Source organism: Homarus americanus, unplaced genomic scaffold, assembly GCF_018991925.1.
Source record: "Homarus americanus isolate GMGI-L3 unplaced genomic scaffold, GMGI_Hamer_2.0 scaffold17856, whole genome shotgun sequence".
Classification (NCBI taxonomy): Eukaryota; Metazoa; Arthropoda; class Malacostraca; order Decapoda; family Nephropidae; genus Homarus; species Homarus americanus.
In genome coordinates, this window is record NW_024738735.1 from 789,479 (window position 1) to 814,535 (window position 25,057).

Genomic DNA, 25,057 nt, shown 5'->3' on the forward strand with positions numbered 1-25,057 from the left:
ACTAGTCGTGATGACACCCATTAAACCCTTTTCCTCGTCCCCGTTGCTCCCTTACCAGAAACAGACGGCGCCTTCTATTTTTTTTCTCTGTTGGTCATTTTTCTGTTTATTTTTACGTAATTAATGTTTATTTTTTGCTGCTCTTAAGTTACTACGCTACGTTTTTTTGGTTTTTTATAATTTAGAGATACACTTTATTTTGGATGTTTATTTTGTTCTTAATTGATGACTTCTAATTTCCCTCTCTTTCTGTTCGTATTTCTGCCTCGTCTTTCTTTTTATTCGTTTGTCTGCCTCTGTTTTTTTTCTCGTTTTTTTAATATCTTGTTCTCTTGTTTCTTTTAATTTATTTTTCTGCTTTTTTTTTACCCTTTCCTCCTCTTACATTCTCTCACCCCTCGTTGCTATGGTATGCGGCAGGTAGGGTAAGGCAGGTAGGCAGGTAGGGTAGAGTAGGGAAGGGTACGGTAGAATTACATTAGGGTACGGTACGGTAGGGTAGGGTACATAGGTAGGTATAGGGTAGGGTAGGGAAGTGTAAGGTAGGTAAGTAGGAAAATAATGTAGAGTAGGTTAGTGTGAAGTCGAGTGTTACCAACTGGGGTATCAGCCACTTTATGAGAGGAGGAGGGAGGGAAAGAGGAGAACCGAGAAGGAAGGGAAGGAAGGAAGGGTGAACAGCTCTCAGTCATCCTCGTATGGCACATCAAAAGACAACCATCCATCCCTCCTTCCTCTTCCCCTCAACCCTACACAAGTCCTCGTCAAACGCCTTAACGAGCAATCCTAAAAATTCCACCTTCACCTGGCGCTTGACAAGAGATGCCAATATTGCGTCCTTCACAAGCTTGGACAGATTATTTTTATGGTTCTCAATGGGGCGTCGAATGGAGTCAAAATGTCGCTCTTTTAGTCCACCGTGGCGATTCACTTGTTGGGGGGTGGTAAGTGTCCAGTGCTGGTGATGGGATGGTTGATGAGTCAAAAGGAGTTTCTGTGGATGGGTAAGAATTGAGGGACAGGAAGAGAATGAGAGGAACAGGGATGATTGATGTGAGAGGAAGGGGGATGGTAGGGGGGGGGTAAGTGGAAGGAGGAAGGGTGGAAGTAGAGGAAGGAAGGGGAGAAAGAATAAAAGAGAGAGAAGAAAGATGGTAGGAAAGAAAGAGAAAGAGGGATGGGAAGAGAGGGAATAAGGACAAAGGAGAAAGAAAATGGGAAAGACTCGCGTGTCAATTAGATATACAGTTTAATTTTAAGTGGGTAGTTTATGTCTTAACTGTACCGCTATCGTGTGTAGAATCTTAAGTCTTCTCATTTATTTACACAGCTTTTACTCGTTCTCTGGTTCTCCTTCCTTGCGTATAGAGTTTTTGCATTCAGTAGCTCATAGAGGCTCATAGAGAGAGAGAGAGAGAGAGAGAGAGAGAGAGAGAGAGAGAGAGAGGCTGATACACAATAAATCAATTCAATAATGTTCCCCATTGTTTATATCAATACGAGGTCACTATGGCTACACATTGGGTACTCTTAGTGCAAAAAACAGGACCACCTGAAGATTAGTCACCACAGTTTTTTTCACCTAATCAAATACCAAAATGTTGCCTTGTGTATGTATATAATATGTAGTCTGAAAATAAATACAGGTTTTAAATGTCCAATTTATGTTGATCTAGATGTATGTAACATGTGCCGGATATTAACATGATGTAGGAATCTTATATCATGGAGAAGTTTTTGTGGTTTCATTTACTTATTACGCGTTCAGATATTTTGAAGTATTTTTCGCTTCCAAATTAACACTGTAGGTAAACAGGTAAAATTTCTTGATTTTTTTTTACAGCTTTAGAAATTATTCAGTGGCTGTGTAAAATTATCTGGTTCACATTGTTTACTCAAGTTATAATAATAATCTTAGAGAAGAAGTTAAACAATTTATACGTTATGTTGTAAGAAAATTTTCCAAGTTAATGTATATTTTTTTTGCAATGAACTTAATGTTTGTCGAAGTTTCTGTCTATTACACCAATTATTTAGTCCGAGAAAAGATAAATGTTGTATAAAATAGATAGACAAATAGAGCAATCGGCAGAAACAGACGATTGGAATCCACACCTAACGGGTATAAGGGATTCCACTCCACTAACGCAAGCATCGGCCACGTCCCGCCGGGCCAGGTGGAGGATCCGGACCCCGCCTTCCCGCCGCTGACAGACGCCTCGGCCACCCTTTAAGCTTCTCTCTTGTTTATTTGCGGAGATGCCCAGATTTAATCAGTAATTACCTGGCCTCAACAAATCTTCCGAGGGCCTCCTTGCGCGTGATTTTTATCGCGACTTACACAAACAGTCTGAATATTCCTTTGGAGGGACTCTAAACAGACTCGCCAAGTTGAAACTATAAACACCGGGAGGTTGGTCTTAGGTAACACAACATCGCCCGGCAATTGTTATAGGATTCACGACGCTAAAGGGGATCAAGAGAGCACTTGTTGTGTTTTTAAAAGAGATCCGAATTACTTGCTCACGCTAATGTAAGAAGGAATTTTATATTTTTGGTAAACTACAGTATACAGGGTGCGGGAAGACTGTAATAATCTGTTTATTTTAGCTGACTTTACGGATCAGCAACATGGACGAAATCTGTGTTGTGCCGGAGTTGTTCGATCGCCAGACAGACTATCCTACTTCAAAATAATAATTACCATTGACACTAAATTATCCAAGGTAATAGTTCACCTTTAATTAACAGACAGAGGACACCTTATGAAATGACCCTCAGAAGTTTAAAGTATTCCATGTTGACAGATAATGTTTCATCGAGTGGAATTTGCAGTTTAGATACTTTCCAAACTTTCACTTGCTGGGTTGATATGTTATGTAGACTGTGAGTAGCCTAAGGACATTCATACCTGAGATTTGGAGGTGTCTAAGGTAATCAGAACAACAGGACACAGCACCTCTGAGTTATTTACACGCAGGCATTGTATTGATTCGTATCAGGTAACTAGTATTATGTTATGCAGTAAATTGGATTTTGAGACAAATAAAGACAAATAAAAGGATAGAACGTCGAACAAACTTTAATAGAAATGTCCAATGAACATTTTTAACTGTGTAAATCTGAGAATATATTTCATAATATAATTAAAGTTGATAAAAATCAAATAAAATCATTAAATTTTACTAGGGCAAAATTTTATCATCATATCAGCCTGACAACCATCCACTAAATTATTTTGGACATTCATGAGACGAAAGATCAATACCGTCACCCCTCCGTGCGAATCACTAGGCGAAAATGGCCTAGATTATCTTCTTATCGTGTAACAAATTCACCCTATCAATGAAGATACTGATTTACAACATCAATAAATTCGATGACAGACCGAATGTTTATGCAAATTATCCTAAGTGTTTATCCGCCCTCACAAAACTACCAATTTTGCAACAGATTGTGGTGATCTGCTCCTCGCTACGACACGCAACCCAACCTCTCCCCCAGCTGATAATTCGCTCCGACAAAGTGGATCTGTGTCCTGCTGTTTGACAATCTATTCTCAGGATAAAAGATCATGATATATTCCGTTTGGCAGTGAAGAGGAGGGGCGGTAATAATGGTGATAGTGGTAGTGACAGTGATACTGGTGATAGTTGTGGTGAGAGTGGTTAATAGTGGTGATAGTTGTGGTGAGAGTGGTTAATAGTGGTGATAGTTGTGGTGAGAGTGGTTAATAGTGGTGATAGTTGTGGTGAGAGTGGTTAATAGTGGTGATAATGTTGTTGGTTTATATTGGAACGACGAATAAGATAGCATGTGTGGCAGTTGGAAGTATGGTAGTGAAGAGAGTGTTTGATGTTTTTTAATAGAAGTGTTAGTAAAGGGAGTATCAGTACAAGTGGTATAGCCTCGGTCTAGCCACGATGTGAAGCAGATACAACTTAGTCTACTGTATATCATCAAAATACCGAACTCAGGTTTATTTTTCAACCACCACGTTTATAAGGGAGGTGAGAAGGGGGGGGGCAGGGAGAAAAGGGGGGGGGGATGACATTACTAAATCTCTCGGTCCTGTCATTATTTTTTTAGAGGGAATAATTATATTTTACAGATAATTAATTAATTCGGCAACTTTATCGTTAATCATAGGAATCGCACTAATGCTACTAATTATGTGTTATAGTGATTATCATAACATAATTTTCTTTATTTCGTTGTAGAATTGATTACTAAACATTCAGAAAGACCACCCGAGACTCAGCTCCCGTTCGAACTGGGAGGTGTAGGAAAGATGGACGGCTGAAGCTATTTATTTAGTTATTTAAAGAGGCTTCAAGGGGAGTCAGACCATCGTGTACTATTCTCAACGAGCAGTGATATCAGTCAAGTCAATGATATATATAGAGTCACATATTGATAACTGATATGAAATATGTATTAATGATAGTTTAATCTCTATTGGATGGACAGATACTCAGGTATTTATATTAGAGTTAATGTGTAAATGAAGTAAGGAAGATGTATGGTCAGGTGTTGGAGTGACCAGTGAAGAGCTGATGGTGTCCTGGTCAACATACTTCGCGTCTTCGCTCTCTCTCTCTCTCTCAATAAACTCTGCTGGCAAGAGATTATCACAATGTATGTTTATTAGTGGTCTTAATAATTTGGAACTATAATAAAGAACTTAATAATGATTTATATGCCAACAAAAATACATCAACGAAGTAATGAGAAAGTGTTGGTTATAGTGTACATGGAAGAAGCACAAGAATGAATGAACAGATAACAAATGATTCTGCTGGTGTGCTTTCAGGTTATGGTCAAGTGTAATTAAAGAAGGTATACCAGTTTACATTAATCATATATCCATAGTATCATAGGTATTTATACAATTGTCAAATATTTCTAGTTTGATATTCGTAATATTTTCAGTGACTTTATTCTTAATTCTAGTGACCACCTATTTCGTAACACATTCATATACCATTTTTGTTTTGTTTTTAGTTGGAAAATATATGTATAGGAGAAAACAGTTAAATCGCCTGGAAATATGTTACTTTTCGATTATATTAATTTTCACGGTTTGGTCACATGTTCAATTTCGGGGGAGAGAATAAGAACGTTATTGTAAATGTTTTAGTGTTCAATATTACACATCTATATCAATCTGTTCACATGTTCTGCAAGCTGGTGGCTGTCAGGAACACTTGGGGGACCCTCATGATGTTCAGTTGTTGATAATGAACAAAACAGATGTGGCTTATGTCGTTCTTCGCTGATAAAGTTCAATTTGCATTTGTTCATCTGTTATGCAGGGTTGTGAGTGGGGGAAGGAGACGAGGGGAAACGAGTGGGGGAGGTAGACGAAGTAGTGTGAGTGGGGTAAAGAGACGAGGGGGAACGAGTGCAGGAGGTAGAACGAAGTAGTGTGAGTGGGGGGGAAGGAGACGAAGTGGTGTAAGTAGGGGAAGGAGACGAGGGGGGGCGAGTGGGAGAGGGAGATGAAGGGATGTAGGTAAGGAGTCATGGGAGTGATTAGAGAGGGAATGGAGAATTGTGGGTGGGAAAAGGACAAAGATAGTGAGGTAGTCAGAAGAGAGGGAATCCGGATGTAAGTGGAGACAAGGGACGAGGAAATGTGGATCCAACAGGTAAGGATGTGGATGTGGATAGGTAGACAACTAAGAAAAGCGGATATGCAGACAAATCAAGAAAGTAGATTAATAGGCAATTAAGCCAAATATCCAGGTAGATAATCAAGAAAAGTAGATAGACAGAGAATAAAAGATAAATAGATGATCAAGGAAAGTTAGTGCATAAACAAGAAAGGGAAATGGACAGGTAGGCTAGTTAGGAGGATGGATATATAGATAATTAAAAACAAATAAATATACAGGTGTAAAAATAAGAGAAAAGTAAATAGACAGATATATATAGACGGATATATTTAAAAAAGTCAAAACAAAGACAAGTGTTGTTTTTTTTTAAACCTTTCACTTAACACAGACACAACGAGTTCTTCCCTCCCAAAAATAATACCACCCAGGTGGCATAGATCCTCTGCCCTGATAACAACAACAAATATGAATCCCTCTGAATACATGTTGTGTGGCTGTGGTGGGATTAACCCCGATAACATTTTACGCGTTTTTGAGCGTCGAAACAGCCGATAAGCACACCGATCGACCTTGGACACACCCGCACTTGTCTATATCAGTGACACACGTGAGATGTCTGAACATATGACAGATAATAAATCAAGTGGCGTGTGGAAGAAAATTAAAAGCAGGGTTGAAATATGTGATAACAGTATGGGGGGAGGACACCCTGTCTGCATCGAGTGGAGATTATGTACCTCAGGTTATTTCAGCTTAATATTTTAACCACACTAGCGTTAACCTAACCTAACCTAACCTAACCTAACCTAACCTAACCTAACCTAACCTAACCCTAGTCTAACCTAACTTAACATAACCTCAACTAGACTAAATCAGTAAGAGGGGAGAATAGGAAGGATGGTGAAGCGTGAGGGGCGTGGCGTGACAGACACAGATGGAAGACAAACAGCGGCTGCCGCCAGTTTATTTGTTTACATGGCCTGGTGTGGGATGGACCGCGTCTCTTCCTGCCCAGCCGATTGGTCCTGACGTGAAGGGGGAGGGAGGGAGGGAGGGAGGGAGGCGTGGTGTATGGAGGGACAGGGAGGAGGGAAGTGGTATATGAAGGAGGAAGAGAGGCAGGGACAGATGAGAGGGTGGAGAGAAGGAAATAGGTACATGGAGAGAAAGAGCGGGTGAGGAATGATGTGTGGAAGTAAAGATGGGAGATGAGAAATGAAATTTATGTATATATGAAGCACCAAGAAGAAAAAGAAGGTAGAGAAAGGTGCAAGGAAGAATATATAGTTGTAGAGGGATAGTAGAGAGGCCGATGGTAGGATGAAGTGAGGGAGGGATAGGGGTGTGTAAGAGGATAGGGAATAAGTACAGAATATAAAAGGTGGGATGTAACGTACGGTGAGTGAGGATCTACTTCAGTTGATAAGAGGAGAGTATATTAGTCAGCCTCTATACCTGTAGTGTGTCAGTACTGGTGGTGCCCTCGGTGGGTCGACAGGTACAGTCAGTCCATGCAGGTTCACTGAGAGGATGATCTTGTTAACTTTTTCAATCCCTTTGTTGGGCTCACCGCCGCCCCTGGACTTGTACTGCTTCCTTGTCTTCCTCTCTCCTCCTCTTCTCACCCCCCCTCCCCCCGACTCCTCCACAACCACCTCTATCATCCCTACTCCCTCTATCATTACCGTAATACTCTCTTCCCACCTCAGTAGTACACACATACACACACACACACACACACACACACACACACACACACATACACACACACACTAATCTCCCCACAAGAGCTTCAGTTTATCTCCCCACTATAATACTATTACCTACCACTACCACATTCCCTCCCCACAAATACCAGATTCCCCTTCCTCAAATCCTTCCCATCTACCTATATCCCTTTATTGCCAATAACCAATGTTACAATCTCCAATACCCTATTTTATCGACTCACCATATGTTCATTCCCACCCACAAATTCCCTCTCCACCATGTATACAGTAAATACCTTCCCACAAGACCATATTTTCCCCACTAACTTCTATGTAACCGTGACCCGATATAGTCATTCTTCCACCATTGTTGATCTTTACTCTACATTACAGGCCTTTAAATATTTCCTAGACCTCTGTTTTATTCCACCTCTTCCCCCTAATACTCATCCACTATTCAATGATCTTCCCTCTCTCTCTCTCTTTCCTCTCTTCATCACAATCCTTTCCCAATTTCTACCCCTTTCTTACATTTATAATTCCCCCCCCCTCTCTCTCTCTCTCTCTTACATCATCACCTCCCCACACATCCTTCCCCCCTTCTTCCCTCCCACCCCCACCCACATCCCCTCCCCTTCCTTTCTCTCTATTACGACACTACCTCCCCACAAACTCTTCACCCCCCTTCTCACCCCCTTCTCAACACTGCCACCTCCTCTTCCTCCTCCCCCTCCCCCGTCTACTGCCTGTCAGACGGACTGGCGGCTTCACGCAGGTTGTCTGTCTCTTGCGGGTTCTCTCCTTGCCTGTCTCTTTATCGGTTATTACCTTCTCCGGCTGTCTGTCTGTGGCTTTGTCTTCCGGCGGCCTGTCTGTCTGTCCTTGATCTTTTTTTTGAGGGTACTGTCTGTCTGGTTTTATGTTTGTTTACATCCCCGTCCATCGAGACTTGTTTGGTTTAATCGACTGTCTGTCCTTCTGTTTACTTGAGTCCCCGTCTGTTCGTGTTCCTTCCCACTTCCTCTCAACTTTATTTGCATTACTTCCCTGTCTATCTGTCTGTCTGTCTGTCTTCCCGTCTGTTTCTTCATGTTTATACCTGTACGTCTGTTTGTCTGTCATCCCCTTTCTCATTTTTGTCTGTCAATATATCTCTCTGTCGCTAGCGGCTTAGTTATACACACACACACACACACACACACACACACACACACACACACACATACACACTGCCCTCAACCTCCTTCTCGTTCCTCTGCAGTAGTAACCAAGATGTTTCCTTCCCTCTACGACAACAATAAACACACACACACAATCTCCATCACCCTCCTCCACCCTCTTGGAGACGTCACCTAATAGAGGACCCATTAACTACGTTGTTCCTTATGTGACGTGAGCAAACGATCTGGTATGACCCGATAGAAAGTCTTGTATAGGGACCATTAACCATGTAGGCCTTTATGTGATATGATATAGTGACGAGTCAGTTTGGCCCTATAGAAGGACATCAACAGCCGATTGTCTCATGTATAAGTGTGTGTGTGTGTGTGTGTGTGTGTGTGTGTGTGTGTGTGTGTGTGTGTTTGTGTGTGTGTGTGTGTGTGTGTGTGTGTGTGTGTGTGTGTGTTTATACATATGTTTATTTATTTATTTATTTATTTATTTTGACACCATATTGTGACTTTTGTAGATCCAATATAGGAAAGGTGACCACCAAGTGTTTTGGGGTGGGTGTGAGTGGAGTGGGAGGTGGGGTGTGGGGTGGGGTGGGGTGGGGTGGGGTGGGGTGGGGTGGGGTGGGGTGGTAGCGGTACCATCAAAAGGTCGGTGGATCAAAGGTCAAAAAAGGGTCAACCAGCTTGCACAGTACACAGTAAACCCAGGAGAGGATTTAATGTTCAAGAGAATTATGATTTAACTTTATGACACAAACCACAACTGACGTAAAAACATATGTGTGTGTATACCGTGTGACGTACTGTATCACATAGGCCTATAACCACGAATTTTTTTCCAATATCTCACTCCTATACACAGGTCTGTCAACTGATTGTAGGGTCGAATGGCTCAACCGTTCCGTAATGTATTCGTCAAGACCCCGGAAATATACTTCACTGTAACTGGTGGTTATATACAGCTTTGTGTATAAGGTTACATAAGTACTCATATAACTACAGTGGATAGATAAGATATATAATTTGCTAGTCTTCGTAAAATTTGAGGAAATAGAGAGACTTATTGAGGCTTCGTTTATATGTATGTTTCCTCCTAAACGTCGGATATAGATCACTGATAAAGACGCAGAATTATACGTCTATATTTTACTATAGAATCTACATATAACTATAGATATATATAATTAAATGGACTATGTAGTGTTTCTATACATAAACTACAAGACAGGAAGAATAAACAAGATTATTATTTGTTCCACAACTAATTTTAGTGTACAGAAAAAAACAACTATATACAGAGAGATGGTCATGACAGTCTACAAAATTATGTATAGCAGTGTAGATAAGTTCTTCTACTTGGTAATCTGAATAAAGTAAATTTAGTTATAGATTAAGTAAATTATAAAGTAGACAGAGTAGCAATGAAGTAAAATTATATCACGTGTTTCTAATTATGACACCTGTAGAATGAATAACTTTACGTAGATGCAATAGGATAAAAATATCATGAAAATGATTCATTTACAAATAAAATAAAAGTAAATAAAATGAAATAGATTAATTCTAAAGTAAAATGAATAAGGTGTGAATAAATATATACCTTAATATTACCGGCGCCTCTAATATTGCATATGTTGTATAATGAATTTGATATCAAAGATTTTGTTTCAATTTAGCTCATGTATAAATATGACGAAATATTCCCGATATGGGCTTGTATTTTTCCCCAGAAATATAGATAAGGTAAATAAATATATTATTTAAATAAGTTCACTTAGGGAAATAGTTTCGTTCCTCATTTTTTGTGCGTGATATATATATATTTATTTAAAATAGAGAAATGAGAAAATAGTTTTATTTCTGTACTCTAATAAGGAAATGACGATGACAAGAGAATATATACATATGTTTTCGTGTGTATGTGTTTGTGTATGCTTATATTAGTTTAAGTATTTACGTTTGCATTTACTCTGTGTGTGTGTGTGTGTGTGTGTGTGTGTGTGTGTGTGTGTGTGTGTGTTGTGTGTGTGTGTGTGTGTGTGTGTGTGTGTGTGTGTGTGTGTGTGGGTGTGTGTGTGTGTGTGTGTGTGTGTGTGTGTGTGTGTGTGTGTGTGTGTGTGGGTGTGTGTGTGTCAATGCTAAGTTTCAATGATTGTTGTTATCAATACCCATTATCATCTTATGGTTCCACTTTCCTCACTCAAGCTATAATCAGAGATCCACCACGTCCCTCACATCCCCTCCCACGCTAAAGGATTTACCTGTAATTACCTTGACACCTGTTTAAATAATATCTACCTGAACCATATTAGTTTGTAAATGGAAAGCAACACTTATATTTATTTCCTTTTCTTTGTGTTTTCTATAAATTTTTCTTTTACATACTTTTCCGTCCGTGTGGTAAATAATGCAAGTGCCTAGGTTACTTTGTCTGTCTGTCTGTCTGTCTGTCTGTCCTTGCTCTACAGGAAAAACAATGCGAGTTGTATGTTCTTGTGTGTACCAAGGCCAAGTTGATATGGAAGATCATTGACCTACAACGTCCGCCTGTTTTACAAGTCCTTCTCTCGAAACTATCAGCTTGCCTGTGAATGTAAACTAGTGTGTGTGTGTGTGTGTGTGTGTGTGCCCTTTTCTTTAGAGTTTACCCAGTGTGTAAAATAATAGTTTCATATACAAAGATAAAGTAAATATCCAAATATATAATGTATCCATAGCTAATAGTACAGTCGTTGTACACTTCATTATTTTTCTCTAGAAGAAAACTAAGAAAACTAAAATTCTCTCCAGGAAAATCCCTCCACTTTAGGTAAACCCGTGGGAGGTGCAAGCGAGTACGGCAGGTTGCCTATGCCCCGGACGCCCATGCCCCGTGATCCGTGGGCGTGAATGGGCGTGGGCGTCTCTCACCGTCTTGTTTCTCCCGTAATGAGCTTCTCCTGATCCATCACGTAAATTAGGGGGCCGAGGACGTACACAATTTCCCCGCATTATCCGCGTTAAACTCGTATTAATCACCAACCTGACTTGCTTACAGAAAACGCTCGCCATCTCGGGGGGCTCATCTTTAAAACACATTTTCTCTTATCACAACAATAATACAACCTCGATCAAACACACAGACCTCAGATTAAGAAGCTCAAATATACACGGCTTAGTGGAAACTCAAAACACATCTGGATTTTTAGTGGAATTGGGAGGAATTATAGGGAGAAAAAATATCTTAGCTGCCACCCCTGCCTCGCTTCGGTCACGCCAGCCGCCACTTCGTCACCTGCGGAATTTTTATGGCTTACCTTCTTCACCTTGTATCATGAACATGGAGGAGCGTCCCTTGTGGTGTTCTTCCTCATCCTTCTCCTCCTCCGCCTCCTCCTCCTCCTCCTCCTCCTCCTTCTTCTCCTCCTCCTTCTTCTTCTCCTCCTCCCCGACGACCGACCCGCCAACCAATGTTCTTTATATCCCTGCATTTCTGGTACATTTCTTGCTGTTTTGTGCTTATGGAGGAGGAGAGGAGGGAAAGAAGGTTTAGGAGGTGGGAGGGGTAGGTAGTACTGGAGGAGGAAGGGGAATGGGGGGGTACGAAGGAATGGTAAAATGGGATGGTTTAGAGGATGATGTGTGGAGGGGAGGAGGAGAGTGAAGGGGTAAAGAGGGAGGAGGAGAAGAGTTCAGGGTCTGTAAAGGAGGCGGAAAGAGGGAGAGGCATGGAACGGGAGGTTAGAGGGTTAGTGGGTGTAAAAAAGAGCGGGGACGGAAGGGCAGGAGGAAAAGGGTGTAAAGAAGGAAAAGGGCGTGAAGGAGGAAGAGGGTGTGAAAGAGGAAGAGGGTGTGAAAGAAGGTGTGAAGGAAAGTGACAGAGAAGAGGGAATAGAAGATAAGAGAGACAGGTTGTAATGTCATGACGGCTCTTAAGTCCTTCTTGTTCATTTGACACTAATGTGTGTTGGCTGTCGGAGGTTGATTTCTTTTCTTTTTTGAGGAAGTTGTTTGTCAAGTTATACAATCTCTCTCTCTCTCTCTCTCTCTCTCTCTCTCTCTCTCTCTCTCTCTCTCTCCTAAATAGCCAAGCGAGAAAGAATATATGAATAAACAATAAATAAAGACACTGCACCGTGATCATAATCAAGTACTTGCCATCGTTCTGTTTCATGCTTACACCGTCGAGGAATCAATATAGTTTTAGCAGCACCGGTGATTTAACCATGTGTGTGAGTGTCATGATAGTATATGCAAAGAAAAAAGAGGCATCCAGGAATCTGATTACTCGTAACTACGGTATTGGAGTTACCGGACCACCCGAGCATGAGCGCCATCTGTTTTCGTGCACTAGAACTATCCGGGTACGCTGATGGTTAGTGCATGATGTAAAGGAGACTTTTGTGTGTGTGTGTGTGAGCTCTCGTGTCCGGGAGAAAATCACGTAGGGAAAAGTGAAACAAGCACTCGTGTGTTTCAGCCCCGATGAGACCAAGCTGGGCATCGTTTTTACGAGGACACAAAGTATCATTTTCTCTTAAGTAAACATGGATTTAGGAATGAAATAATTAGGTACTTTAACACATAAATACTTGAGGAAAGTAACTTTTGCGGAATTAATATGATCATAAACATTAATACCAATCTTATCGTCACATCTTAAGTGATAAAATACAAAACTTGGGAATGGCATTTGATATTATCTTTTTTCCAGATAAAACAGTGATAGGTGATTAAAATCAATAATTACCATGTAATTGCTGGTTACTAAAACTCTGTTTGTTGTTAATGAACATAGCCGAAAATTATTTGTGTTTACATGACATCAGCGAATAGTGAATCATTTACTATCTAATAATAATAGTCGATGTAGGCAGAGGAGAGTTGGCCTGTATATATATATATATATATATATATATATATATATATATATATATATATATATATATATATATATATATATATATATATATATATATATATATATATGATGAATGGTGATGTCATTTAAATACAGTGTTCTTGTTGTACTGATGTATGGTAATTTGGTGTTTCAACGGCTAAGATTGTTAAACTTTGTCTCAACTTCCACACTTGACAACAACTTTTAAAAATCAAGAAAGATTATAAATGTATAATTGTCCTCAAAAACGTTTGGAGATTAACATTTGTAACTTGACTCTTATATCTTATGAGATTACAGAAAGACTGAGACCAAAATGAAACACTATAAACTTCACTTCCTGTCTCGTCTCATAACCGTGGATGTTCTTCTCCCACGATAAACATCAGATGAACCAAAAAACTCTTGTTTATTTTGCACATCTGACATCTGGCGGCGCATCTGTGAACTAACTCACAGACATAATCATCAGAAAAATCTTCATCCACAGAAAATATTGTGTTTTACCTATTTATTACGTTCCTGTTAAAAGTAAAACAAAATGTTTCTTAAAGACCGAGGCAACAATATATTCCCACACCTCCAACAACTAATTTTCTGTAGGGAAAATTATCCTCGTAAACCCGAAAACTAAATTCAAGACGTTCCAATAATTCTGACGGGCACGCACACGACTTCACGCCTCCTGCTCTCCCCTCCTACACTCTTATTAATTTTTGCACTCTCCGTCTTTGCCTTCCGCGCGCAATAAATATTCCCCTTCCAATTAACTTATGTAAATTGCATCATTGTGGATCGCCGTGATAGGATCGAGGCTAAACAATTATTTCTCTGCCTAAATTATCAGTGAAATGGTGTTACCTTATACTCCGGGTCATGCGTTACCCCTATACCTCTGGCTTTGCGTGAGGACAATTTTCATTTTTTGCTTCTATAATATTTCCCTCGGGTGATGATTACAGGTTATCTTCTTTCCGCTAGTCTGTTATTTTTATCTATATTTTTTAAGAATCTTTATCTCTCTACGGTCTCTCGCTGTTATAAATTTCCGTTGGTGGCGATAAAATGGCTCGTGTTTATACATGTCATCGTTCACTGTATAGAAATATCGTACTGTATATACAACAAATAAAAAAAAATACCTCGAATATATTCCCCATTAATGCTGATATATATTTCAATGTGTCCGCTATAGGTTATGTAAGTACGTTGTATATATATCAAACTCTCCATTTAATAACTCATATGATAGAATAGCATATATACCTATTCAGTTATCATTCTTAACATCCGAGTTAAAAATACGTTTTGCCATAAGTTAGAGAACGATAAAAAATATATCTTTGGATTCCACAACTCACATGCGTATTATAATGATAAACAACACATATATAAAGGCATACTAAAGTACCTACGATACTCTACCTAGCATACCCTGCATATACTAGAGTGGCATACCTCGTCATATAAAAGAGTATGTTACAAAGCCTTAATTATACCCTAATATGTATGCTAATATGACAGACCCAGAAATCATTCTTAAATATCAGTCGCTCATACGCTAATATAGCTTATCTACAGAAGTGGCAATATTTGTGTTTTAGTGTGACTTGGGACTTGTGTGTGTGTGTGTGTGTGTGTGTGTGCGTGTGTGTGTGTGTGTGTGTGTGTGTGTGTGTGTGTGTGTGTGTGTGTGTGTGTGTGCAAATAAAAACGTCTATGGGCAATAAAATCCGCATTGCACTGTCTCTGAACCCCACTATTCACACTTACACCTGTGCAACATTTCACCTGAGTTGTGGAGACATAAGGTATGTATCTCCTTCTCCCAGGTGTGTTGGGGGTGGGAGGCAGCGAGGGAATCTTACTAGTGAGACTTATGAACGTCTCAGAACAACCTGTAAAAAAAAGGTACTCAGGGCTCAGAATCTCAGACGTTCGGAAGACAAATTGTTGTTCTATTGACCGTAGATGAAAGGACCATGTAAGTGTCTAATTTTAAGCCGAAATATTTACACCAATCTGTCATATAAACCTTCAATATAAATACGATTTCGTAACATCACTTAGGGGATAATATTAATGTACAGGATCTTTGTGAATACCAAGCCAGACCCTCATAGACCCCTCCCCGCCCCTCCCCGCCACCCCTCGTCCATCAACCACTCCATATAAAGTTTATACTTCCCCTGTAAGTACATTTAGCACATCCCTGGCGTAATAAGTCAAGGGGGGGTGATGGCGTCAGGGTCACAGCAGGTGGGGGAGGCAGTACATGTACAGTGTAATACCCGGCTGTAATGGGTTCTCTTAGTGTCACGCTGAGCCGTATCACGCCTGGAAAAAAGCCGCACCAATTCGTCTTAGTCTTGTTAGGACTCTAGAATCTCTCGTAAGATAATAATTTTGACCTCTGTGTTAAGGAGAGGTATGGGTGATTTTTCCCAGGGAGAGGTAAGTGGTGGGGTGCCGGGTGTCGGTGTGAAGATTAACTTTTAATACCTTCCCGTACGATCGTCGTTGTTGAAGAGTTTATCGTAAATTCTCCTCTGGGTAATCCTTATCGTAAATTATGTTTATGTTCGCCTTTTTTTTATTAGGTGGTGATTCTTGTTATGGCACTGAAATGGGAGCAAAATTGAGATTGGATTTTGAGATGGATGAGTTTTATGCACCAGCCATTATGTTGATGAAGAGTGTAAATATGGAAGCTGTAAACGTGCCATTTGTAAACACTGTAAATTGGAGGTAATAATGAAAACAGCAGTAAAATGTTCCATGTTGAGAGATCGGCATGTGTATTCACTTAGGTGTGTGTTGATGTGAATACTGTATGTGAGGTGCTGGTTTAGCTTCAAGCTCTAAACTGTGTGGTCCACCTCACACACACACACACACACACACACACACACACAAACCAAGTAGACGTGTAAATGAGGGAAAATACGTAAAAAATCATTACTGTATTTCTTTTTAGTAGTTTGTTGTATATTTGAATGCTAATAAACATACTTTCTTGTGAGAGGGGGGAGGGGGAGGGGGGAGGGGGTAATTAACTCATGCCTTCCCCTCCTGACTGACTCACTGAGAGAAGACTTTCCCTACTGCCTGGTTATGTTTTTTCCCTTCCCTCACGTGGTGGCCAGTGTGTAGTTTTCCTTCAGGTCAGCGGGGTAACATGCCAGGCTACACGATAATATATAATCCTCGCTTGTATAACATCCTCCTTAACCACTCCCTGATCATCTAACCCCTCACCACCCACCCTGATCACCTGACCCCTCACCACCCACCCTGATCACCTGACCCCTCACCACCCAGACCCTGATCACCTGACCTCTCACACTAAAGACCAATGCAATGGTCAGTTTTGTATTCTAATAAACTAATTAACATAAACACTAACATGAAATAGATATTCTCTAAGTCAGGAGAAATTGTAACGACGATGAACAATATTAGGCAAATTTCTAATATATTTCATGATTTATAGAACGGGTCCATAAAGAAATATACACCAGAATATAGTTAGTAATTTATATATTTCAAATTATGGCAAATGAATGTACAAAAACCTTAATTAAAGCATAACAGATTATTAGTATCATAGAACCACTACAACACGATGGTGACGAAATTAATGATCAGTCGTGAAAGTTTCCTCTGTACGTCCAGCTCTTCTCCCAGCTCCCCTCCTCAACCCTGCAGGAAAAAAACAGCACCTCCTCCCTCCCCATCCACCCCCCCACCCTTCCGCAGCATCCTCCTAATCTCGTGCCCTCAGAAAAAAAAAATTCAATACACAGGGTGTTTTTTTTTTCTTAAATACACAACGTATGATATCAACACACAAAAAAACACATCACAGAATAAATACCAAGTTGAATATACAGCAAAGTGTAGACACCAAGAAAAAAAAAATCCTCATAAACCAATTTACGTGCCGAGAATAAATCCACGAAAGAACAAACCTCCCAGAATAAACTCCCAGAGTATAAATCACGAAGAACTGGTAAGATAATAGACGATTAATCTTCATCTGAGACGACGGAGGAGAGTCAATCTGGAGAGAGATGGGCAAAAGCAGGGTTATTTATTAGAAGCGACCCGACGTGCTGTCCTGATACACGCTCCCTCTGTATGATGTATGTATGTATGTGTGTGTGTGTGTGTGTATACCCGTCTTCTATGGTCCAAAAACTCCTCACTTAGATATATCGTATTTCTGGAATATTTCATAGACTGTATGTGTGTGTGTATGTATGTGTGTTACTACATAGCTTATGGAGTTATCTATGTGGTTTTGGATTTGGTATATACAAACACACACACACACACACACACACACACACACACACACACACACACACACACACACACACAGTAACAACACTCACCACCAGCCGATCCTATAACACTGACACCGTTACTCCGTATAAATTAAGAAGAAATTTATTTGCAGTTCTCCCATTTGGTATAAACTTTTCCTCGCTCAATACTGTTAGGTTATTACTGTAAATTCTCTCTCGAATGACGATTTATTCCATTAACCCAACTCAACTAGTGGACACGGTAGAGATTTATTTATTTTCATAGCAAGCAGGATTTATTCTATACCTACCCCGACCCCTAGAGGATGAGTTTTGATTGTCTCGTTGGATTTATTTCGAGGGATAAACACGACCATCCATCAAGGCTCTTATTGAGATCACTGACTGAATACATGACTTTCACCAGAGCAAATACTTCTCACATTATCATGTCCATGTGTGTATTGCTCGCCTGATTTATGATGACAGTACACACACACACACATACACACACACACACACACACACACACACAGACACTACACCCCACATATCACACACCACACCACCACATCACACACCACACACACACACCACACAGTAACCACACAATAACCACACAACACGGGACCACCAAGGCATCATACTGAGCTAAGAAATTGGCTAGGAAGGTTCACATTATCTTATCTAGTTTATGGATGCTCGTGATGGATGCAGACTAACCAGCTCGGCCAACACTCTTAAACCTCTGTACGTTCAATATTTTTCTCCTAACTGAACAGGTTAGAGAGCATCTAGCTGTCTATCATTTAAAGCTACGGGCACCAAGATGACGGGGTAAAAATGACTTCGAAATTACACTGAAATTTTACTGTAATTTGATGCTTTCTTGATTATCCTGAGAGAGAGAGAGGAGACTAGTGTGCACCTTGTACTATACAATGGTGGTGGCAGAGGCGGTGTGATGACATACTGTGTTTGATATGAGTTTAGATGTAAGGAAGGTGATAGGGAGGGGCAGTCAAAGGCGCCCCCGCTGCCGCTCGTGTGGGGATATAGTGTTATATAGATGGAGGTGATATATAATTCATAAGGTGTGTGTGTGTGTGTGTGTGTGTGTGTGTGTGTGTGTGTGTGTGTGTGTGTGTGTGTGTGTGTGTGTGTGTGTGTGTGTGTGTGTGTGTGGGTGTGTGTGGGTGTGGTAGTGTTTGGGTTGTACTCAGCTAAGAACCATGTTGCCCATTAAGCTTTTAAATGTCAGATTAAATGAACCTGATGATATTTATTGTTGACAAGATGTTTTTATTGTTGTTGCCTCTCTCTCTCTCTCTCTCCCCACATCCCATACATTAAGCACCGTCTCACCTTTTCAACACTCATCTGACAATTCCCCATCTTCTTCACGTCCAGTAAACCCATCAGACAAGACACACAGACACACGAGACAGAGAAGTAAGGATCACCGACCCTTCATCGACACAGACAGCACAGCCACCGTCTTAACACTATACGCAGAAGACCCCATTTATTATTATAGCTAAACATCGTCCGTCTGGCACCTGAATGCCTCCCCAGCTGAGCCAGGAGGTAATATTATTGGGTGATAATGGCACTTGGGACCTCTATATCATTTGTTGACGAGGAGATTTGGCAACCGTGCGTTATTTGTTGATAATGAGGTTTGGCAGTAGTGTATTTGTCTCCAGTAGGGAGCAATACTTTTAGAGACTTTAAATTTGTTTTTTTACGGAGGTGAAGCGGTTTTTCTTTACATTAATTTAAGATATATTTGATTATATTTTCCTGTTTTCTCTTTATGGGTAATACACCACCTAGAAACAATTAGCTTAACTTAAATGTGAGACATATGGGTGTAGTTTGACCTTTTAAAGTGCATATTTTAGTCAAATAATAACGAAAATTATAGAATCCACATAAAACCTGGATTTTTAGGTGGTGGAAGTAAAAATTTACTTAACGTAGAAAAAGTAAAAAAAAAAAAACGGGAAAAACGATATAGTTTCATAATCCTTTATCATTTCCCGTGCGTTTCTCTCCCGCAAAAATCAAAGTCATGCACAAAATATTTAGCAAATGCCTCGCTGCTGCTCCGTTTTGGCGCGAACAATGAGCTGAAGCGTCCCACCGCGTGAGGTAATTGCGCTTCATGTTTTTATATAAGTCAATTAGCATATTTAATTACGACCACGCTGACCACCGCTCTGGCCTCTGATATACTGCTCCCAATATATTCTGGCTGAAATATTGGCCATGATATATCAGTCGAAGGCCTCGATTAAACCCGTTACTTGGACACCTCGCTGGATTTTCCCCTTTTTCTCATTCACAGGAGAGTTGCACCCTAAAAACAATACTTAATTCCTCATTTCAACTTTTGTCCGCCGTTAATTGGGTTAAAAATACAAAATATGATACAAGGATAATGGAATATGGCGTCCTTAGAGAGGCTGAGTAGCCTCCTCGCGGCCAGGGAGTGAGACTGGTGGCAAGATGAAGGATTGAACCAACACCTAGCGTTGAACGCCGTGTGAAAATAACTCGAGTGCTGCTCACTTCTCTCTTATTTCCACCGACTTTATTTATACCGTCTGCACTTCATCCTGACACAACTGTTGCTAAGATTTTTAATTGATTCGATGCTCCGGACTGGTGCTCGGAGAGATGATGCGAGGAGAAAAGGCTACGTGAGATTCTGAAAAGGTCGGGGCTGGATCGCAGTGGGCGGTCTGGAGGTGGTTATGATGGCTGGCCGGGAGGTGTGAGTCGCCAGGTCTTGGTTTTTACCTTAACTTAATGTTATCGTAACTTGTGTGGCTTTCGGCTCTGGCCTACAGTACCCAGAGAAGTGCTTCATTTAAATCATTATATAACTATTTTACGTTTTTATATTGAGTAAAAGAAAGAAAACTGAGGCCGTGAATTATCCGCCTGAGAAGCCGCCCTACCCTAAGCCTTCCATAAATAACCAGCCGCCAGGTTCATTTACTAAGTGACGTGAAAAATAATATGACAACAGAGTCAGAGTCCGTCTAATTTTTCACGTGATAGTGTCATTAAATGGCCTACTGGACGCTCCCTTGTATGAAGTTGGGAGTTGATTTTGACAGCAAATATTTAATGTCGTGATAAGAAACTACAAGATTTGTGGACTTCACTTGGTATTCTCAGACTGCTCTTGAGTGAGTTAACGGCAAGAGCGCTCAGCCATTCCCAGGAGTTGAATCATAGCGCCTAGCCAATCCTGTTGCTGGAATTCTTAGTGATGTGGGCATTCTTGACGGACAATATTAAACTGGCAATTGGTCATCCTTAATCAGAAGTCACGTCAGGATGACTGATTATCATGGATTCACCTCGCTCGTCCGACTGTCAGGAGATTTACCCCGATGACTGGGTGACTGGTCAGTTGGTTAGTTACAGTTACGGATATAAATTGCTTCTCATTGTTGTGGTTACTTCAAAACTTGTGTTAAAGTTAAAAACATGTTTGCAGTCACCATGCTAAATTATAGCATAAAAACTATCTAGGGACTCCCACACTGTCATCTAATGTCAAACCATAACAAACCCCAAAGATGATTGGTTACAACATACAAGGTCCTCTCACAGAATCTTAGCCCTCAGTCTTGGGAAGTAAGGAAGTAAATAAATGCGTTCTTGACACAGATAGTGTTAGATAATTTGTCTGTAAGAATACTGTGACTCAGTGAGGCCGGAATAAGATGTGTTGAAGATTTGTGAACGATTAAATATAGCATCAGTCTCTCAGATATCATAAGACAAAATAAGTAACACCTCAATCATTGTTACTGTGTTAACTGTCTTGAGCTCCTACCCTTTTTGTGAACGTTCACCTGTGTTTACTGTGTTTCCATGATGGTACAGTGTTTATACTACCTGAACTGTGTGTACACGATCAAAAAAGTATGGGGGGGGTCCGAGGAAATTCAAAATCAACACTGCGATTCCTGTTCGCTCGGTAGGTTTAACAAAATCCTTCTTCCGTTGTGTCATATTGTCTAACACAAAACACAAAATTGTAAAAATACGTCTTTGATTGTGTTTACGCACCTCTGCCAGACTATGTCCAAGAGAGGAAAGTGTGTGGGAAACAGTGAGAGCGCACGTTGGGATCCTCATACAAAATTACTGAGGTTAACCCTTTACACTTTGAAGAGAATACAAAATAAATACCAAATTTACAAAAACAAATATCATGGAGTAAGCTTTTTCTTAAGGTGAAAATCCTTTTCTTTCTGTCAGGGAATTGATATTAACCTGACAAGTGACTCGTTGTTTTGTTCCTGGATGATTCATGTCCAGCTCCTCCGCTGGAATTCTGAAGAGTAACTATACGGAATTCCTTGTCATTATGACAGTATTTAAATGATTTATCTTCTGAAATTATGTAATGTTTACTAACCGAGGTCGCTGCCTCTGGGACGATCTTAATTTTCCGGGACAAGTTGTGTATAGATACGTATAATGTCGGTGTATTTTTTTTTCAAGAAAGTCTTTGGATTTATTATTTATTTTTCGCTTAAATTTAACGCTTCATAGTCGAGCAAGTCTCGTTCTCTGTTTACAGACTACTTTTTTCGGGTATCTTTTAGACTTCAAGTATTGGCAATAACGATTTTTATCTCTCTCTCTTCAGGTAAACCGGCCACTCACCATGAAGAAGGAAGGTATCCAGACCCGCAACCGCAAACTGAGCCAGAAATCGAAGAAAAAGAAGGGTATGCTGGGCTTCCCGGACATGTTGAAGCCTCTGGACAAGAGCGGCTTCGGCGGCTTCGGGACTGGAGGCTCTGGGTTCGGCTCCATGTCGCACTACATGTACGGCGGCCAGATGCACGGCTCATCTATGGCAGGAGGCTTCATGTCGGCCCCACCCGTGCACGGCATGTCGGCCATGTCGGGCGTAGGACTCGGCCTCTCCTCCACCTCACAGATCCAGATCCCCTCCAGTCTCAGCCTCCAGCCTCCTATGGTAAGTTTGCAACATACACTAGAGATATTCCTGGTCGGTGCTAATAAATATTTGTCTTTAACCCTTTAAGTATGACGACTTAACCCTTGACGACGATATCATTAACTTTTATAATATCTTGACCTGTTACTCTGTGTATGAAGTCCTTGTTTTGTTTTTTAATGACAAAAACGTCATTTGTACTTTAAAGCTTAATCGGCAGTTATTCCTAATTTAGCGTGACACACACACACACACACACACACACACACACACACACACACACACACACACACACACTTGCTGTGTTTTCATAACCCCAGGTACTTACTTCCCCACATGCCTGCCTTCCTCCCACCCTTTTGGAGGGTATCACCATTGTTTCTCTTTTGTGTTGTCACGTACCCTGTGCCCTTCAAGGTATTGAGAATATACCCAGAAGCCTTTACCTGTTTCCCACCACAACAACACAGATTAAGAAGATATTACAATTTGCTTTAATAACATGCATTGTTCTGATGTCTCCTTCAGAATGGGTGGCGCTCGGACTACACATGACCTGACATATTCCCAGTGACCTGAAGGCAAGATGAAGAGGAGCAGTGTCACGAGAGGTCATAGTGCCACAAATTATATGCCCACAAATGGACACTGACGTCAAGAAAGTTAAATAAAAAAAGTGGGGGAGAGAGTAACAGGCGTCCAGTACCATCGAAAAAAAAAGGCAAAACTACATAAAACAGTGAAGGAGGATTAGGAAATCACAACCCTCCACCCAGACAGCCGAGGACTGTACACGGGACGAGAGGAGGAACACTCAAGCCTGATGATAGTTTTACCTGCAGGTGTATTCACAACAAATGTTCATCAAGCTTAAAGGACATTTGTTTATGTATAAGCTAACCATCTTACTGTTACAACCAAAGTCTAATTTTGTCAACAGGGAAGAGAGTGCACATTCTCAGTAAAGCGCTGCGTTAGTGTTAGAAAAAATCCTTGTAAAAGAATGATCGGTCGGTGGTATTGTCTCAAGGCGTGGTGTTTGCCTTAACTGATGCACTTAGTGAGACCCCCGACTGTTTATTGGTTTAATTTAAATATTCTGATATAGAAGAAAATATTTGGTGTAGCGATTTTTATTTTGCTAAGAAGCTATAACATATAGTATAAGAGAGTGTACTTGTAGATATATGACTTTCTTTTTTTGTGTGTGTGCTCACCAGAGTATTTTAAACTTGATTCAATTCTAATTCAGCAGATATCCTGATATGAAACTCTGGAATGATGCCTAAGAATCATTATTACAGCTTACGTCACGATATTTTAGTGAACCACGATATATGGGTGATAGTGTGCCGCCACGTATGTTATAATTATTATAACTTTTCATGATTTTCTCAGCAGACTCTTGATTTGAACAAGATGTGCACTGTTTCTATACGAGGGTATTATTTTATTCACGAATGCCGTAATATTAATTTCTATTGAAAAGGAAATGATTGCAATGTTCTTACGCGCATTATATTTTATAGAGAAATTAAATTCAGTTAAAAATTGTGTGTTACACTGTTGTTGCTAAATAGGAATATTTTTCACAAGAACCTTCTAACTGAAATTAATTACTCATAACTATTATTGTCATTGAGGTGCTTGACTGCACAAAAGTGTTGCTAAATTAAACATGTACTATGGTTTCTTCTCTCCTGTACTAAATGCATCTCAAAAACATGTACACACACTCATGAATACACATATAAGCACACACACACTCACACACACACACAAATAGTGTATAATATATATATATATATATATATATATATATATATATATATATATATATATATATATATATATATATATATATATATATATATATATATAACGTACTCCATGACTTTGAAGTGAACATGACGCTGCACTTCATTATGTAAATAAAAAAAACATTATTGTAGGAGAACTCCTCCTCACCAGCCTGTTGGTCAATAGGTCGTGCGAGCAGCACTCACTGGCTGTGTCTCGTGTTGGTGTGTTAGTATGGTAGTGACCATTATAAAGGTACAACAACAATTTATCTCGCCTTACGTGACCCAAGGCCATGACTCTGTGTAAGATGACAGCTGCGTTTGGTCTACTCATGCATCTTAAACAAACATATGATTTACACAAACACCACCACTGTCGCCCGCAGGACCCAACAAACACAGCTGAAGCTGTTGTGTGATGCTCTCCTGTTTTATTTGTGCATTTCACTCACGTTATTCTGGGCTTGTGTGTGTTTAGGAAACATATGATATATTTTTATATTTTGCTCCCATATAAAGTGGGAGGTTTCATGGCGGGAACAGCGAGTTAATTAATACGAGTTGT

General features: G+C 40.2%; 1 protein-coding gene across 2 annotated transcripts in view; it reads left to right on the forward strand.

Moving 5' to 3' along the window:
- LOC121874333 (GATA-binding factor C-like) overlaps nt 1-23,418 on the forward strand; it is a 168,277-nt gene extending 144,859 nt beyond the window's left edge. For both annotated transcript variants that reach the window (XM_042378454.1, XM_042378455.1), the window contains exons 6-7: nt 22,373-22,708; nt 23,219-23,418. In XM_042378454.1, the coding sequence (XP_042234388.1) occupies nt 22,373-22,708; nt 23,219-23,245 (363 nt within the window). In that variant the 3' untranslated portion in view covers nt 23,246-23,418. The remainder of the gene's footprint in view (nt 1-22,372; nt 22,709-23,218) is intronic.
- The last annotated feature ends 1,639 nt before the right edge of the window (nt 23,419-25,057 follow it).